At 40.7% G+C, this 20031-nt stretch overlaps 1 protein-coding gene across 3 annotated transcripts in view; it reads right to left on the reverse strand.

Annotated features, from left to right (window-relative positions):
• The window catches only part of RTTN (rotatin), an 89448-nt gene that overhangs the window by 52395 nt on the left and 17022 nt on the right, over positions 1-20031 (reverse strand). For 2 of the 3 annotated variants that reach the window (XM_081919309.1, XM_081919308.1), the window contains exons 14-28: positions 19899-20025; positions 19303-19428; positions 17477-17593; positions 16327-16463; positions 15292-15466; positions 13843-13942; positions 12440-12528; positions 10626-10743; positions 9420-9516; positions 7674-7742; positions 6966-7154; positions 5321-5560; positions 4284-4428; positions 3044-3198; positions 1413-1632 (exon numbers count right to left, since the gene is read on the reverse strand). In XM_081919309.1, the coding sequence (XP_081775435.1) occupies positions 1413-1632; positions 3044-3198; positions 4284-4428; positions 5321-5560; positions 6966-7154; positions 7674-7742; positions 9420-9516; positions 10626-10743; positions 12440-12528; positions 13843-13942; positions 15292-15466; positions 16327-16463; positions 17477-17593; positions 19303-19428; positions 19899-20025 (2104 nt within the window). The remainder of the gene's footprint in view (positions 1-1412; positions 1633-3043; positions 3199-4283; positions 4429-5320; positions 5561-6965; positions 7155-7673; positions 7743-9419; positions 9517-10625; positions 10744-12439; positions 12529-13842; positions 13943-15291; positions 15467-16326; positions 16464-17476; positions 17594-19302; positions 19429-19898; positions 20026-20031) is intronic. The other variant, XM_081919310.1, reaches the window with a different exon arrangement.

Raw genomic sequence — 20031 nt, forward strand, 5'->3', positions numbered from 1 at the left:
ATGTTTGTTACATAATGACAGTGATGGCAATATTTCTGCCCTAAAGAAACTCTTGCTTAATAATGAAAACCTCCAAAAGAGTTTGGAGACCTAAAAGATTAAGGAAGCCCACATGCTTTATTCTACTGCATTACTTACAAACTTCTGCCTAGCTTTAAATGCCAGAAGAACTGCTGTGGGAAAAAGACATCAAAAGGAAGCTACAACCAGCTTTTATTGCTTCTTATCCATGGGTTTATCTATCGTCTTTCAAATGAAGCCTAACAGCTTTATTGTATAATGAAATGAAATATTCTTTGCTGAACAGTATGTCAATATGGACTGCAAGAAGAACCTATCCATTCTTAATGAAATCAGCCCTGAGTGCTCACTGGAATGACAGATCCTGAAGCTGAGGCTCCAATACTTTGGCCACCTCATGAGAAGAGAAGACTCCCTGGAAAAGATCCTGATGTTGGGAAAGATGGAGGGCACAAGGAGAAGGGGATGACAGAGGACGAGATGGTTGGACAGTGTTCTCGAAGCCACCAGCATGAGTTTGACCAGGCAGTGGAAGACAGGAGTGCCTGGCGTGCTCTGGTCCATGGGGTCACGAAGAGTTGGACACAACTAAATGACTAAACAACAAATGTCAATATATACGAATTCATTCAAAAGTTGTCCCATCAGTGCTGTTTGTGGGTGAGCAGGTGGGTGATGGCAATTGTAGTTCTTCTAGCTTGCAAAACTTCCTTGCCTGTTGGTATCTTTCCTGCCAAGAGTTCACAGTCCATTCTGTGGTTTTTCTCTCTAGCCCCACTTCCTCAAGTTCTACATCTTATCTTGCAATACTTGCTGCACTGATGCCTTTTTGAATAAACACATACTTTCCCAATAGCTTTACAGTGTGGGGAGTTTCATGGGGAGGAAAATAACCCATGATCCTGTGCCTGGATGTCACACTAAGCCAGGGATTTATTGCTTCCAAAGGAACAAAGCAGCAGCCTCCTGTGTAATCATTATAAGCTATGATTTTATAACAGTATTTTTAGAAGTTCCATATCCATTAGTAAAAAAAAACCCATAGGCGTTAATGCATAGGCTTGGATCCAGACTTCCTGTGAGCAAAACTTTGTTTACAGCGTAAACCCACTGAACATGCGTTGAGGGGGGGGGGTGTTGGTCATAAAATCAATCCTTCCTCTTGAGCTTCCAGAAAGGCTGCTCTGAAGGACTGGAGGATGCATCAGAATGGCGTAGGAAGTGGCTAGAAAAATCACCTCCTCTTCTTCCTTGAGTGGAAGCATCTACTGGATCTTACTTGCTACCACAAACAGAAGCAGCCCTTCCATTTGTGGAAAGGGCATTATGGATCCAACCCACTGCATTCTGCTTACCGGTCGCATTGAGATCTGTATTCATAATTCACTAACCTCAAGAAGCCCTGCTAAGTATTTCTTACAAATGGCGAATGGCTCCATTGTAACAGAGTACGAACTCCACCCTGGGAGTGCAGTGACATGAACCATGCCTCTTAATGTTCTTTCCAGAGAAGGTAATCCATAGAAATGGGGGGCATCTGTTACTCGTAAATACTGCAGAAGTTTAAGAGCGAGTTCTGTTCGGAAATAGCCAGTAAGCTCTAGGTCTTTCCTGTAATGAAATGTAAGATTCAAGGTTCTAGCATTATATATTTATTAATTAATTAGTTTACTCACTGGATAGCAACAGTGACTGTTTAAATCTATAGTTCATATAATTTATGTTCAGATACACTAATGTACTAGAAGAAGAAAGGGGGCATGCAAAGGAGGTAGATAAGAATGATGGCAGAATATGGAAGCCTCACCATATTGTGGCATTTTATGTTGCTGGATATAACAGGGGGACCTCACTATAACTGAGAAAATGCTTGAAGAAGCTGGAGAGATGTCCAGCCAATACATGGCTGCACAATCTCCAGAGCTTCAGCCTTGGCATTAAGTAATGTATGTACTGATTCAGAAATAATAACTCGCCCTTGCAAACAGTGGGAGAAAAGGAGAAAAAGCAGACAGATTAACCTATCTGCCACAAAACAAGAGTTCTGTAGCTTGCATTCAAGCAGAAGGTGCTTAAGTGCTACAAGAATATTACAAGCCAACACATTGGCGCGCTCTTCCTTCTAATAGTCATGAGCAGGCACCTTACTGTCCAATCTTCAGTTTCATCAGGACATCATCCTGCCTGTGAGCCTTAAGGCGTGCAGTTGACTGCAAACATATTGGCCAAGTTCAAAAAGTCTTTCTTACTTTTCATCAAAGCTCTGGCCCCTAAATCACCAGTACAGGCCAACAGTTTTCAACCTGCGTTCCAGAGAGCCCCAGGGTTCCTCAATGGAAAGATCAGAAACAGCTGACAAAACTTATTTATGTAACAAAGATATACCTTGCTCTTCAGTCTGAGAAACCCTCAAAATATGGCTTACAAAGAATCAAAACAGAACAGAAATAATAAAAAAGCAGCAGTAGCAAACAACCAGCATACATTAAAAGTCAGCACAACACAAAGCTAAACAGAATGGGAAAAAAATCAGGGCTGCTTCAAGTGGGGTCACCACTGAAATGATACATGCCAGTCTAATGGACCTTGATGGAGGACCAGAATAAAGTAAATCTAAAGCAGAAATCAGGCAGGCAGCAGCAGCAATGTGTTGGATGTGTTTTAGGGGTCACTCCCAGTTCATGCAGGTCAGTACTTAGGCCCAGCTGGCCATGTGAAGTGACTGCACATTTCATAAAATGCTTTGGGGTCTCTTCTGCCCCCCACATCCCAAGCATCTCAACAGGTCAAGGTGGATCCTGCATGAATGTCAAATACTCTTCTTCACAAACATGTAACTTTCCAGTAAAAATGAAAGCTGGCGCTAACAGAATTTTGGAAAAAGAAACCAAATGTGGGGGGGGGGGAATCACATTCCATGCAGCATGACCAACACCTGATATATTAAACTACCTCTCCATGCTATATAGCAGCAATATTTTTAAGAATAAAATGTCTTATGGATAACTCTTTTATGCTGTACCTGTCAGTAGCGGACATGAAGCTGAGCAGAAGTGTATTCAAGAAAGCAATCAATTCTTTCTGCAGTTGTTGCCTGACAGCAGTCTTTAGGTCATCCATTTCATCTTGTTGCTGTGCTTCTGGCTGCACTACAAGATCGAGTAGAGACTTTGGATTCTACAGAGAAAATCAGTGAAATGTTATCAGAGCAGGTATTTCATTATTTATTCTCCACCAGAGCTGGGGAATCGAACTGTCATACAGAGGATCATTTCAAACTATGTTTTACCTAAAGAAAATAGTGATAATGAACTGTCCAAAACAAACTGAGGAATAATTAAAGTTGTTCCATTTCCAGTAAGGCATAAATTTAAATTACTAGATGGTAGCAAGACTCCTGGCACAGACAGAGAGGATTAGAGTGGCTTATCACCTGGAACAGCTTCTATTGATTTCACTTTTCTGACACAACAGGTATCTTATTTTGTTGGGGGGGGGAGATCTTTTTATGAAATAAAAACTTATCTGTTACTCATTCACTGCAAGATGCTCAAGTATCTTGTCAATTCTATAGTGAACATATCATATTTCCCCAGAACTTAAAACTGCAACATTTTGTTGCTGGGCATATGCACTCTTGTCCCCTAATTTGTATCTGTGTTGGGACTGTTTTGTAGAATACGATTGTGCAGCCTGAGCAACAGAATGGCTTTGCTGCTGTACCTGCAACATCCAAGCTCCCCACCAGTTCCTCTATTGCTTACCAGCAGAGACACTCAGCAAAGGGAAACCAGGTGAGCAAAGGTACATCACCTGCTACTGAGCTTCTCTCTTTCCTGCTGTTTGAACCAGATGAATGAAAGAAGTTGCCTTAGACCATTGGTCCCTCCAGCCAAGTGCAGGCAAATTCTCAAGGCATCCCACAGAAGCGTTTCACACCACTGTTACCTGATCTTTTCCAGCTTCATCTGGAGCCAAGGCACCTTTCAAACCTGAGAGTGTTTGCCTCTAGCACTGCACTGGTCACCATTTGTAACTTGTTAGAAAATTAAACTGTGCCATTGAAGTCTGGAAATATGCTGGTAGCTGGACCAGCTGAGGATCCAGCAGATTGTTAGCCAGGTGAGCTCCATTGCCCTTGATGGCATGCCTTGTTTCAGAAGTATATGAACTCTCTCCAATGTAGTAGATTAGGAGGGTTGGATTGTTCTGCCTGCTCCCCAATTAAAAAATCATCAAAAAATTGTTAGTCAGGGTCTTACATGCTTTAGGATTACATCCATGATCCATTTTAGATGTTCTACATCTGACATAATCTTCTGTTCCTTAAGAAACTTGTTTAGGAAACATACAATGTCAATCAAGAGTTTCTCATCCTCTGAAGAAGCTGGAAGCACCTGAAGAAACCTTCAGCATAAGCAATAATTTAGCATTATCACAGGTGTATCATAAGCTTTGACTAATATTCCCCATTCCATCTTTCAGTCTTGAATTATAAAGATATATTCAGATATGTGAAGAAAACTAGCAGTAACATACAGATGGCAAGTGAAAATGCTCAGTACGAAGTGCCGGCATGCAAATGTTCAAAATCATTTTGACGCATCATGAGCTGCAGTTTCGAAATTTCATGCCATCCATGTGTCAGTTTAGCAGAGGAGAAAGCAGACCATCCACCCCTTTGTCTTTCTCATTTCATGCCCTATCCCACTGCTTCTGTGAGATACCACTATGTGCACTGACAGACAGTCCTGGAGACACCAACAACAACAACAACCACCACCTAACTGCCCTAGGATCTACTTGCGTCCAACAGACTGGCAGGAGAGGCACAAGGTTGAAGGGGGAAGGAGAAAAAGGGCAAACCACTCACTGCTCAGCCCAAGCCATTAATGCAAGCTGAGCTCCGATTATCTGCTGGGGGCTCTGATTAGGTTAGTACTGTACAGGGATGAGAAAGCAGCCAATGAAACTGAATTCATTAGCTTGGGGAAATTCATCAGATGTGGGGGCAGCTGATTACTATTTTTTAATAGTAGATATTATGGGCAGAGAAAGAGGACCGTGACTCAGTTGCATGTGTCCCATTCTATCCTTAGTCAGGCTATGAATCTGAGCACTCTCCCCCTCTGCTTGCTGCTAAACACAGATGGGTTTACCACTTTAAAGAATATTTATTCCAGTGCCAAATGCTTAGAAGGACTCCAAAGAGTCTGGATATCTTTGAAACTTTCAAAGCCAAATCTACTGTGACAGGCGTCTTTGTAGCCAGTTATGCACCTTGCACTTACACACTGACCTGCTTAATGCTGTTTGCCAAGCCAAGCACTTCAAAGTGGCCCCACAAGGGCCACTGCTGCAGATTAATGCCAGCCTGTCATTCAGAATGTAAAAATTCATTCTCGTGATGGCGGCCCGAACTTCCCTGTGGGACACTGCTCGAATGATGGAATTAAGACAATCTTGCAGCCCACTGGTTGCATGAGTTATCTTCAGGGTAATAATATCCTCCGAGGAGAGCTTTAATGTGTCTGGAAATCTGAAATGAAAAAGGAAATCAGCTGATTGTTGAGGATTTCTTTTTTTACAAGAGACTACTGAATGAAGCAAAAGAAACATTTTGTCTTCTCTGATCAAATTGGCTTTGATCCAATTATTTTTTCTTGATTTGAAACTTTGGGCAGCATGTGTCTTGTTTTAAGAGGCTGTCTGCAAAATACAAGATCTATCACTGAAAATACATTTCATTTATTAGCTATTATTAATAAAGTAGTATTTCACGGAAGTATTCAGTATCTTCTTTGGGAGATCCCAGGATATATAATTAATTATAGCACTCAAGCACCCCCATCCTCTATCTGAATCTCAAGTCTAATTTACAAGGACTGGATCAAACTGGATTTGGAATCAGGCTTAGTGACTTCTCCCATCAATTGCCTCTCTAGTGTTCTCCTTCCATTTCCCAAACTTATCCCATTGTGCGATGGTGTTAGTAGAGAGACCTTTGGATGGCAGAGGTCTTGTCTTTAAGGCAGTGTTTTTCAACCACTGTTGCCTGGTGTGCCGTGGGAAAAATTGAAAAATTTGAAAGATTTAAAAATAAAGTATTTTATAATTTTTCATATTTCTGTTTACTTACTATTTCATAATAAAGTAATTATAAAATACTTTCTTTGTGTTTATTTGATTCCTATTCAAGAGAATTACTTTATATATAGTCAATATAGGCACAGAGTTAATTTTTTTAACATTTTCTAATGGTGGTGTGCCTCGTGATTTTTTTTCATGAAACAAGTGTGCCTTTGCCCAAAAAAGTTTGAAAAACACTGCTTTAAGGAACTGATATGGGAAAGCTTTGGGAACTATATCTCTACGTTTCGTAGCCTTAATGGACATTCCTACGACATTTGTGGGACCATCCATACTTTTAACACAAGTGGCTCTGCTGTAGGAAGACTTTACCACTAATTTCCCCTCTTTGGAAAAAGTATGCAAAAGGCAGGCTAGACAGTTGGGATGGCTGGTAGACAGGATTGGTTGAGCTAATGGCTGACTGAGAGCGACTGCACTAATGTCATGCACATGGGGTTCCTCGGGGGCAACTGGTTGGCTACTGTGAGAACAGAATGCTACATGGGCCTACAATCTGATCCAGCAGAGCTCTTCTTAAGTACTTATGTGCTTCCCACAACTTTGACTTTGACTCCCACAGTCTCATTGTACTAATCACACATTCTAACTAGAAGCAACATCCAGAGTTAACCCAGTTTTGCTCTCCTTACATTTACAGTCAATGGAAAGAGGATAAGACCGTACAGTGCTGGAGGAGACACCGACAAATTCCAGTTGTCACCCAATCCTTCACCCAAAATAGTCTTCCTGCTCCAAATTCTAGCACATGAGGGGATTCAAGAGGGAATTTTCAATGAAGGTGAATAGCTTACTCTTTGGTTCCTGTCTCATAATCAGTGAGTTTCAGTAAATTATCCACTCCATGGAACCAAGACAAGTTCCAAGCCATTTTAAGCATGTCTGACACCGGTTTTGAGGCCCAGAGTTCACAAGGAAATGGTAACACCACTGAATTGGGGCTCACAGCATGATGAGCTTTGACTCTGACAGGCAGATGATACCTTTAAGGAGAGAAGGGGGGTATGGCAAAAGTTAAAATAGTTCTTTATCATCCGAAAACTTAATAAATCTGCTAATCTTCTGGCAATAACTGTTAATCTGTATGTATATGGCTTAAAAGAAACTTTAGGTGTTTGTTCTTGTTATAATGTTATCCCAGTCTTACACACGATCTACTGTGGTCTCTTATCCAAGGAACTGAAGGGCCCACATCTTCTTTGCTTCCACAACACTGTGGTGCTAAAATGATCCTATATCATTCGCTAGGCCCTAGCTTAGAAGCAACTTAGAGTAGAATACAAAAATTGCATATTGCAATTCCTGAAGATACACTCCGAAGACCTTGCTGCTACTTATTCCATCAGCTGAAGAATGCTTCAGTATGAGAATATTCACACCTTTCATGATGTGCATATGAAGTGGCTTCCCTAGGAAGTAGTCTGTTGATGGCACTTCCTGGTGAGGCACCCCACAACACCAGGGATACAACTTTCTTAAAGATGCAGAGAGGAGAGACTTACCGTCTAACAACAGAAACAGGCAAACTAAAGGGAAGAATGTTGTAAGAGTCACAGGGGAAAGTATCAGCCCTATGAAAAAGAAAACAAGGACGATAGCTGTATTAAAGAAGCACTCCATGGGTTAATCAATTAATTAGCTGCCCTGTCACTTAAACGAATGCATTGTGATATGACACAAGGGCCTTAGTTTAGAACAAACTCACAGTGTGCTGATCCACACTGCCAAAATTGTAGCTGATTCACTCTTCTGCCATTACCACTGTCCCAACTCTCCAGAGCTGGTTTTGGAGGGCACCCAGGGAGCTGGAGGGGGCAGGAGAGGAAGCTCTGTTGCATAGATGGAAGTCAATTGCACCAGCAGAGCTGCAGCACTGGGCGCAGTTTTTAAAAAAACAATTCACTTTTAAAACATTTTACTTTTGAAAACCAAGCAAAAGATACCAACCCCTTTTGAGAAAGTGTGTGTGTGCATAAGTGAAAAACAAATTTATTTTACTGAAAAAGAGCATAAGATACTCTTTAAAAATGGAAAGTTTAGATCAGGCATAGGCAACCTCGGCCCTCCAGATGTTTTGGGACTACAACTCCCATCATCCCTGACCACTGGTCCTGTTAGCTAGGGATGATGGGAGTTGTGGTCCCAAAACATCTGGAGGGGCGAGTTTGCCCATGCCTGGTTTAGATGGCTCTAAATTAATTAATTAATTGTTTAATAAATCAAAACATTAGTCAAAAAGGGCTTGTGCAGTATCACCAACAGTAAAAATTCACAACACATTATCCCTAACAATGCATTTGACCTTTGAGATCAAACTCCAATATGTATTAAACTACTAAAAGCTTTGTTAATGCATTAACTGCTAGTGTAGGATCAAAACATTGGGTGTGTGTTTTAATTCTGAAATTGATTACAATGGCCTTTTAAAAAAAATCTCACTACTGTATGTACCCTATAAGGCTATTTTGGTTGAAGCCTGCCAAAAACTTCAGTTCATTTGGGCAAAACACTTAGTGGGCCGTGGACTAAAACCTTAAGAGAACTTCTTGGCATTAGGCTTCCAAAATTAATGGGCTTAGATGCTAACAAAGCTCCAACCAGCAGGAACATCCTGTGAGAAGAGTTCCACTCATAGGACTTCCCTACCAACAGAAGGGCAAAGAGATGTGGCTCCCTGCAGTCTTTGATTTATAGCCACTAGGCTCCTCAAAGATCTTCTTCAGAGTATCAGGGGACTCTCTAGAGCTGCAGTGTGAAGTTTCAACCTTTCTGCCACGCCTGGCATCGTATCAAACATAAGGTGCAATAAACTGGATGTGGTTTGCCTCAAACGGCCCGGTGGGCCAATCTTCATGACTTGATGAGCCTAATTAGACCAACGGGTCAAATACTGCTCAGTTCTTGCTTATAATTTACATTTAACTTTGCTGGAACAGGGAGAACAAATACAGTGGTACCTCGGGTTAAGTACTTAATTCGTTCCAGAGGTCCATTCTTAACCTGAAACTGTTCTTAACCTGAAGCACCACTTTAGCTAATGGGGCCTCCTGCTGCCGCCGTGCCGTCAGAGCACGATTTCTGTTCTCATCCTGAAGCAAAGTTCTTAACCCAAGGTACTATTTCTGGGTTAGCGGAGTCTGTAACCTGAAGCATATGTAACTTGAAGCGTATGTAACCCGAGGTACCACTGTATTTTGCTTGGTAGAAAAATAAAGGAGCATAAAAGCAGTCACTATAAATCCACCTACCACATCTCTTTTCTTGATGCCTCATCAAACAGTAGTAGACAAAGCAATGCTGCTGCTTCACTCATGACAGCACCATAATCTTGGAATAACAAGCAAACTAAGAACATAGAAAAAGAATTCAAAATATTTCTCCAAGCAGCATGACCACGGGGTTATACAAATATTCAAGTCTGCTGACGACACAATCCCATGCATCTCTACTCAGAAGCAAGTCCCATTGTTCAATGAGATTTACTCCCTGTTAAGCGTGCAAAGAATTGCAGCCTTAAAACTACTAATTACAGTAGAACTGCCAAGTTTGGATTTGCTTTTTAAAAGTAATCCATCTCCGAGAAGTACCAGAAATATTAATTCATTATATATAGCTGCAGGCGAAGTAATGAATACATCTTTAAAGTTTTTGGAAAGAAAATGCTAAAACGAAACAGCATTTAGAAATAGCATTTCTCCAAGGGCTGATTACTTATTCAGATGTTTAATCTGAGGTTCACAACAGTGAATCAGCAACCTCAGAACACAGTGAATCAGCTCAAAATTGTTGACAGAGTTTTGGAATTCCAGACCATTAGTAATCGTGGCCAGTGGTCCTGGGGTCAAATAAATCAGGAGGCAGCAATTTATTTATAAGACCAATGGAATTGAATTCCAGTAATCAAAAACCATTCAATGAGTATGTATATGAGAAACTGGTGCTTAAATTACAGTATTCTTTGAAGGAAACAGAGGCTGCAGTCCTAAGGACTAAGGAGCAAGTCCCTTTAAAACAGAATAATTTGTTTCCAAACAAACATGTGTAGCAGGAACGGGGAACCCATAGTTCCAACACTTAGAGGGCTACGGTTCCCTGACAACTGGCTAATGGGGGCTGTAGCCCAACATCTGGAGTTTTCACAAGTTCCCCATCTCTGACGTGTAAGATTGTGCTGTACAACAGAAACAGATTTTAAAATAAAGAAACGGGTCCACGTAACATGAGAAATCAATTCTATGTAATTCATTAAAAACTAGTTTAAAAGTAAGCTTTTGGGGCCATCCTAGCCTTAATATCTGAAGCAACAATGTGTTGTTGGATATTTAAGCCACTAACCGAATAAATACAATGCGACACTCTTGTAAAAATCCTATCCTCTTATGGCTTTTGCATTTTCCTCCTTAATGGACCGACAAGGCTATTCGCAGTTTTTAGCTATAATTCTGTAAAGTTACCTCTAAATAACACCAGCAAGACAGATGGCTGGTTGGCCAGGGAGAGCCGCTTAGCTGGATCTGCATATGTAAGTTTCCGTAACAGGGTAAGACATGGCAACATCATACACCCCATAACCTGCCAAAGCCAGAAAACGTTTCGTTAACAGCGATGCAATGTGCCATCTGGCACTTTGCGTACCTTCTCTCTTTATTCCCAACCCTCTCTGCTTCCCTGGAAACTTAAAAAGAATTCAAAAAGCCTAAATAAGCCCAAATTTTTCACTTTTCTTTTAATATACAGGTCCATTGTCCCAGGCCTAGAGGACCAATGACCATTTTTAAACTCATGCTTGAATATTCAGGTGTAAAGGTATAAATGGAATGGAACGAGTTCACAACATGTCTTTCATCTTTTTCATCCTTAGGGCATTTTCCTCTCTCTGTGACACTCACAAAGGCTAATAAAGATTGAAATTTGAAAGAGATTCAAGACATATATAGAATGCATTGTCTCTTCTTGCTGTGGTGGGGAATCTGCAACTGGGACGTGTCTCAGTCACAGGGCAGAAAGCAGACATAACCTGGTTCAGTAGTAACATCTTGGGTGGGATAATTATTACAAGGATGAAGTAAGACTACTCATACCTTTGCACTTCTTCCACTCTAAACAAGGAAGTTTGCAAATCTGAATGAATAGAAGCCTCATATATCCCTGGTGCAATTAACCCATAATCCTAAACCACGGTTCACATTCATATCCTGGTTCGGATAACTATCTGTGACTTGTGCAAACCACAAAATACTTTCCCATATTTTGAGGAAAAGGGAACCTATGGTTTGTTCAAAATTGCAAGACAAAACTTCAAAAGTTCTCCTTTCACATGCAGAGGGAGGAAAGCACAATGTGGCTAGTGACCACACCAGAAAAACAAAACCTGTTACTGAGACTTTGCAGACTGTTTATGTCTGATTTTTTTTATTAGATTACGTTTAACTGGATTGTATTATGCAGTATTTCATTGTAATTTTGCTGTTTTGTACATGGTTTAGCGCCCAAGGATTACAAACATAGTGTTTCTTCTTCTACTATATGACAAAGCCAAAAATGAATATTCTTCAAAATACTTATTTTCCCTGCTATACCTAATCAAAGTCTAAATAGTATTTTTATCAGATAAAAAAAAAAATGCCCACCAAGAATATTGAAGGCACAAACCTAGAAAGTTACAGTGGTACCTCGCAAGACGAAATTAATTCGTTCTGCGAGTTTTTTCGTCTTGCGAATTTTTCGTCTTGCGAAGCACGGATTCCCATAGGAATGCATTGAAAATCAAAAGGAAATCAACTTGCAAGACGTTTTCGTCTTGTGAAGCAAGCCCATAGGGAAATTCGTCTTGCGAAGCAACTAAAAAAACGAAAAACTTTTTCGTCTTACGAGGCATTCGTCTTGCGAGGTACCACTGTATTTGATAAAACTATTGTGAATTCTTAAATTGCAAGTCTCTTTCCCTAGATTCAGAACTATGGTCATTGGTTATTTTTTGTTGTTACATACAGACTGATGATAACAGGTTTAAAGAACAGGAAGTTAAAAGATATCTTCCACTGAATTGCATGTGCTTAATCACTATGTTAAGGTAAGAGCCAAATAACTCAATTAGTTTTGCTCATCAAGTGGAAATACTAAAGTGGGGTGTTCAATTGCCTATTTTCACAACTGAATTTTTAAAGTATCTAATTCCTATATGAAATATTTTTTATCAAACATACAGTAATTTGAGATGGAAAGAGGAGGCTGAAAAAAGTCACATCCTGTTGTTATTCTGTTTTACCTTGCCATCCTGGTCAACACATTCAGCAAAGTAGGAAAATATTTTTTCTATGATACCCATCTTTTTGATGATTTCGTGCATTTTAGAATCTAGAAAGGGGAGTAAGACAAAAATTAGCAGGCCTCAAATGCTGGGCACATGTATTATACACACGTACTAATAATTTAGCACCGTATTTTGAAGACACTTGTGGGTTGCCATATTTCAAAAAGTAAAACCCAGGACACCCTGAAAGCGTGCCTCTTCCCTGCAGTCATTAAGCTAGAATTGGCTGTTATGATAACCATATGATGCCACTGAAAACAGAAGCCTTGCCTCTACTGCTATTACTCCCTGCCTCTAGTTTACATCACAGTTGCCAACTTTTGGGGATCCAGCAGCACATTTGCAAACTGTGTGAACACCAAACAACCACTGCAACCAAGGACATCACTGCAACCTAGTCTACTGCCCACAACAGTCTCATTTTGGTGGGGGAGGGGACCTGTGGGTGCCATGTTGGAAGCCCCAGCTCTGGAGCACGCAAAATGTACAACATCGTATCATCATTATAAGAGGTATCCCATTTCATTAGTTGCTACTCACAGTGAGGGGAACACTCAATTGCAACAAAGCCATGTTCAATGTTTCAGGTCAGCTAGGACCAACCTTGGCTCCTTATCCCTCCCTTCCCGCAACTGAGTATTCTATCTGAGCCACAAAAATGTGTGTTAATTTTATAATGATTTAGAATTACACTCTAGCTCCCAGTCCCATGCTGATGCCATTTTACCTCTCTAATAGACTCTTTCAGGTAAGACAAGTACCACTAGTTGAAGGAAAGGCCACAGTGGAAATCTCAGCTTTGGCGAGAGGGACAGAAAGCTACCATTGTTGAATGCCCCACCAGGTGTAACAATCAGAAAGTATGAAAACAGGGTGTTTCAGGGAAGGATGTGGCACCTTTATGCCCATTGCAGTTTGGGCCCCTCAGTTACATCAGCTCAGAGCTGCCTAGCAAAAAAAGTTACAGGAAACCACCCCACATATCCTCTGCCCTAATCAGTGTGAACTGGCAGGGTTTGGGATGTGGTAGTGGGTCTGCAGCTCCACCCCTCCATAACTTAAGTTACAATTGCTTCCATAGTGTCTGAATTCGCTTGTTTTCTTGTTCCCTCCACATCCTTTTTGCTATTGTGATAATAATATCAAAATATTGTGATAATAATATCAGTCAATGGGGTGCATACCTATTACAATTGTCAGAATAAATCATTCATGAAATAATCAATCCAAGTCAAAAGATTACCTCAAAAGGGGTTAGATGGAGTATCCATCCTAAAACATTATGCCAAAACTACTCCCAAGGAGGAAGTAACTCTGTGAACTGCTGCTGGTAAAAGTATGTAGGAAAAACACTTTACCTTGCATAATTACAGCTAGCTGCTCAGCTGCTGACTTCCTCAAAACTAGATCAATTGTGTCTGAGATAAAGATATCATACAGCTTTTCAACAGTCTCAGCCTAAAAATAAAATGATACATACCATTATCTATGTGGAAAAATATTTGCCTTCGTAATCCCACCAGGGGCAGAGACACCTTCAGTTCAATTGTATAAGGGTTATTTGATCAGATGTTGTTTCATTCTGCCTAATGTTAAGGGGCTAGAGGGGATCATTTGGGCACAAACACAGCATCAATTTAGTGTATTTTATACCAGGGCAAGGGAACCCATTGTTGGACTCCAACTTCTATCGTTCCTGATCGGTGGCTACACTGGTTGGGGCTGACTGCACAGCAATTTGAGGACAAGAGGTCTTACAAAGTCCCTAAAATGTGGTGAACGTTTCGCCTGCCAGATGTTGCTGAACTACAACTCCCATCATCCCTGGACATTGGCCACGCTTGCCAGGGCTGATGGAAGTTGTTGCTCAGCAACATCTGGAAGGACAAAGGTTGTCCATACCTGCTCTTAAAGTACTGGTGCCAAGGTGTTCGTTTCTGCATATGCCACAAACTCCTTCTTTAGCTTTGCTCTACGGCAAACTGTACAACGTGGTTGTACGTTTTGCTGTGCTTGGGGCCTCATTGGAAGTAAATTTAGTTACAATGTACAGTAATATAAAAAGTACAAGAATCCCAGGTGGATACCAGTGCCTAATTCTGCACCTGATCTCTTTGCCAGCTGCCAAGACAAGCTTGATCCTACGCTTGGTCATTAATTAACCATGGTGAAAACAGAAGCCTCTTTCTTGCCTCAACTCACACTGCCTTATCAATAATTATGGACATTCCTTAAGAAACTCCTTTACCCCTGCTTTGTACATAGGAAACTTGTCACTAATTCCCAGATACGATCTGGACTAAGGACACTTTGCCCCATTTGGCTCAGAACCTTCACCTTTAAGACCACCCAAACAGACTGAAGTTAGAAACATGGACTAACATATTTCATTGGTTAGCATTACCCGAAGTATCCCTCAACAAGTGCCAGTTGACTGACCTTCCGCCTAAGGAACCCAATTTTTTTAAATTGCTTATACAGTCTCCCTAGATCTCTTCTTCACTGAGGCCGTTCCATGCTTCATTCAGTCTGCTCGATCTCTGTAGGACCCCATGACAGCAGATTCTTTCACCCCACAGCTTGTTCTCTCCTCTAACCTGTTCCTTTCCCTCCTTTCCATATCTATCATTTTCCTCTGGATCAGTCACGTCCCTCAGGTCACAGTGACTACCAGGAAACCCACGCTTCTCCTCAACGCTGGCACAGAATATTTTCAACAGCATCTTCAACACTAGAACCCTCTTGCATTGGGGGATACAGCTCCAGTTCAATGCTAGCAATCTCTGTTAAAAGGCTCCTTTGTTCACCTTAAATACTGACTCTCTTGCTGAATCTCCCAGCTTGAGTTCAACAGTCTTTTCCACAATAAGTAAGTTAGGGATGCTTGAAAGGACACTACTCTGTGGTAGTGGGTGCCTCAGGGTTGCCTCTTCTTCAGTCGTAAGATGAAACATCAAGTGTTTGAGCGCCGTGGAACGGACTCTGAGGAAATAAAATGTATGCTTTGAATTTTCCCTAGAAAACATTTCCTGCTCTTCAGTTTATACCCAATGCCCTGAAATTTTAAAGTAGACACATATATGCAGAAATGCTTGGTGTTCAGTCCCCATCCCCTTCTAAATAGGATACAATGTTTTCAGTACACCTGCTACTTGAACTTCCCCAATACCTTATACCACACAGGGCTGAAGTAGTGTTTGAATATATAAAGAACCAACCAACCAGATTTAAACAAAGAGTTTCTTCAGCTGCTCACTCTACTTCAGTGGCACCTAACTATGTCCCCCTACTTATTTGCTCCTGCGCTTCAGTGTGGTGTAGTGGTTAAGAGCGGTGGACTTGTAATCTGGTGAACCGGGTTCGCTTCCCCGCTCCTCCACATGCAGCTGCTGGGTGACCTTGGGCCAGTCACACTTCTCTGAAGTCTCTCAGCCTCACTCACCTCACAGAGTGTTTATTGTGGGGAGGGAGGGAAAGGAGATTGTTAGCCGCTTTGAGATAAAGTGGGATATCAAATCCAAAATCATCTTCTTCTTCAATCAAGTGTCTGGAGATCTACGGATAGGCCTAATTATTTAATTCTGAGCATTTTGATGGTGCTACTTTTCTCTGAGAAAAATTATTGAGTGGCAGCATTGTCCCTTACATTTCCCCCCCCTTTCCTTGCTTAAAGTAGTCCAAATTAAATTTCCATAGAAAAATTGCTATTGGGGTGTCCAGTACCACCTGCACTTGAAAGTCAATCTAGTTCATCTAGAATTCTCTGCAAGAAGCAGGTCATAATGACAGATGTAATGCCAGTCTTCCTCATACACACACAAAAAAATTGCAGATATACTCACAATGGTTTTTTTGAGAACAGAAGACGCAAGGCAGCTTTAAGTCTTGTAGTTCTGGGGAGAATCCCTTCTTTTTCAGCATTTGTTTCACTCAGTGAGAGGATGCAACTACCCAGAGCGTCTTCTGTGTCTGCATAGCCCTAAGTGTGCATTTAAAAGTTCACATCGGCCATTTAACAGAATAATAAGTCATGCATTGTAATAATTTTCTTGGCAACAGTAAATTCACCCTGAGTAATGGGCAATTTCAAGTTTGTAGGCCAAATTCATTGGATGGGTGGTTGCTCAACACCATCAACACTATATGAACAAGTGCTCCACCAAATTTTCGAGAGGTTCAGTTATAATTTCAGAAGACTGGAAATGTTTCGTTATTTAAAAAGAAAAAAAAAAGCCTTTGTACATTTTTCATACCAGTTCACAACCACTGTTCCCTTGATTGGCTGCTGCATCAGAGGGGAGTATGAAAGGGTATATGGTTCCATTGCCCCCCATCAATCCTGATTTGCATCACTGTTCTGGCAGTTTCTTTATTTTATTTTATTTTCAATTTTCAAAAGATCACAAACACACACGTTCCAAACTGTTCTGGCAGTTTCACTACACACCAAAGCTGTGTGGTAAACCTTTCACCCCAATTTGTATTTCATGAATGAGTGAACATGTATGCTCACATGTTTCTTAAAGGTGACCTCTGGTGTTTCGGATCAGCGCTACTATTCTCATGGTCATAAAATGGCTGGGATTAATCTCATGAGATAGGAGGATAAATGATTCTACAGCAAATTGAGCTACCAAGAAACTTCAAGATATACAAGGAAATCTATAACTTGTCCCCTGAGTCAGGATCAATGTGGATTTAAGATGGTTAGGAAGAATAAGGTTCTGAAGAACTATTCAGAAAAATGCTGGATAATCCATTTGAAATTAAGCTTTCCCATTTTGAAATAAGCCTAATGCTACATTGTTGTCCAGCATTCACTCAGAATATCCAATGAACAAGTATATTGATTGCTCCTCCATTCCTTATTTGCCTGGCCGCCATGTTTATAAATATCCATCTTTCCCTATTGTGTAATGTCATTGCTGCTCCTATTGGCAAAGCAATTAAGCTTAGTTCAAGATAAACTGTGCTCCGAGAAGTCGAAATTACCTGAAGAATTGGAACAACAGGATAGAGGGCCTCAATAAACTTGTTCCAGGTCACTGCTGCCATCATCAATCGGCCCTGAAGAAGATACATCAGCATAAAAGTGGCGGCTGAGCACACCTGTTTTAATGAGAGAAGGCAAGGTAGCAGAATAAAGAGTGGTCAAACCAATTTGTTGGTGCCATAAAGGGAAATTAGGCTGTGCCTTGGAAGCTTTAACATCAAATAGTTTTCTGCTTTGTTTGAAATCCAACTGTGGTGAAATACTATCATGAGCCTACTGTTATCAAATAGTCTTCAAGTAGAGTGTAAGACTCAGCTGCCTTGTAGCAAAGCATCCACCCAAAAATGGCAAAAAGAGCTTCCCTGCCTTAAGGTTTAGGGCATGTTTTACAACTGGTGATTGGCTTTGCTTACTTCCCACAGAGGAGACTGACTGCAATGGGGGGATAAATCTCAGCACAATACCTGAACTTTGTTCTATCCTTTGAGTACATGTCAACAAACCTGGTACAGAATCTCTGGTAAGAAATCTCTGATCTGAACGTTTCTCACATTCAAAATGAAGAACAAGCTTGAAAAGGTATGGAACCATTCCCTGAAGGCTCAGAAACCCAACAGTATGATGGTAGAGATTGACTGTGTCTCCTTCCACAACTCAAGATATAGAATAACATAGCTGGGTCCTAGATGCATGACAACAAATGTACTTTCCCACACCAGTCTACCTGAGTGCCTAGACCACTTCCACATAGGATGGACTGCATCTTGTCCACATTTTCAGGTTGAAAATACTGGATGGTATTCAAGTCAGTTTTACTCAAGAGTTAACCTATTGAAATTAAGGAATGTAACTAATGTTCATTTATTTTAACGGGTCTACTCAAAGTAAAACTTACTTTAATACCACCCTTTGAAAATTATCTATGACCTGACAGTGCTCTGAACACCTTTACAGACACTAGCAGATACACTGTCAAAACAAAGATATGAGATTTTATTCTAGTAATGCCTTGCAAACTTGTCACAACTGTTCCTCTTACTATCAACACACCACCTTATTCTCTATACAGTGGTACCTCACAAGACGAAATTAATTTGTTCTGCGAGTTTTTTCGTTCTGCAAGTTTTTTCGTCTTGCAAAGCATGGATTCCCTGGGTATTAACGGTTTTAAGAAAAAGGAAACAAACTCGCAAGATGTTTTCGTCTTGCGAAGCAAGCCCATAGGGAAATTCGTCTTGCGAAGCAACTCAAAAAATGAAAAACTCTTTCGTCTTGCGAGTTTTTCGTCTTACGAGGCATTCGTCTTGCGAGGTACCACTGTATACAGTAGCTGCCATAATAGAATATTTCCTCTGCCTGAAACAACATAGTGCTGCTAGAAGCAGTTGTGTGTTGTTTTTTACATGCAACATAAAGCATACGCTCCAGATAAGGAGTCTTCAAGTTCAGAAAGCATGGTTACATATTAGCTTCAGTGAAACTTCATATTAGCTTCACTGAAAAACAGCAGGGACAGTTAATACTATGAAGAAAAGGGCCACTTGGCAAGGCCCCATTTCCCAGAATCCAAGTCCCTTGAATGGGAGAAGAGAAGAATTTTGTTATGATGACATCCTTTGGCTACACGAAACTTAGTCACATAAAAAATATATATACAAGGTCTTCTTCAAATTCCCCACCATTCTTATGACTCAGTTGAAACATTCTGAGGTAAATTCCACTAATGAAAGAAAAAAATTGGACGTTTAGAAAGTCCTTTGGTGTATGCAATACCTCTCAACATACTGATTAACTAACAGAGGATAAGATGAACAAAATGTAGTACCTCATGATGGGAATCTTGAAGGCCAAAACTACAGATTTCATAGAGAACTTTGGGATGAAGCAGAAAATGTATTCCATAGCTGACTGAAGAAACAGGTTTAGTGGCATTATGAATTCCTAAACATTCCTAGAAAGAATACATAAAAGACAGCTAAGTATTGTCTTGACAATATTGAAGCCATGCACAAACAGTCAAGCTATATCCAGCAAGATAATAATGACACCATTAACTAAAATGGGTGCTAAGGGCTGGGCTGTTGGCTCTGTTTATCTGCCTTAAGCGAGCAGCTTTTTATATACACCAAATGAGAAGAACTATAATAAAGTATGATTTAGCAGGTGGACAGGGAATAGAGACAAAGAAATCGTGTGGACACATCCCTCTCCTCTGTGAAACTCAGAAAAATATGAACGTGCTCAGGCATAATTCATGCCAAGCAAGCTTAACATCATATAGCAAAACGCTGGGTTTTCAGCCCAACACGACTAAGGCAGCTTTTGAAACAGACTGTTCCTATGAGATTACTAAATGGTAGGGAAGAAAAAGAAATCTTTCTTTAGCTTGGAAGTAAATTGCAAGCCATTTTAAATGCTAACCTTAACAGTTTTGAGGCAGTAGCGATAGGCTTCAGTTCGTATATTCGGCAGAGGATGGGACAACAGATGGAGGAGAACCTTCTGACTCTCTGCCTGCAGCAACGGGCTAGCTTGGGCAGACTTCCAGCTACAA

This window comes from Podarcis melisellensis (genome assembly GCF_964234715.1).
Source record: "Podarcis melisellensis genome assembly, chromosome: 7".
In the NCBI taxonomy this organism is placed as follows: domain Eukaryota; kingdom Metazoa; phylum Chordata; class Lepidosauria; order Squamata; family Lacertidae; genus Podarcis; species Podarcis melisellensis.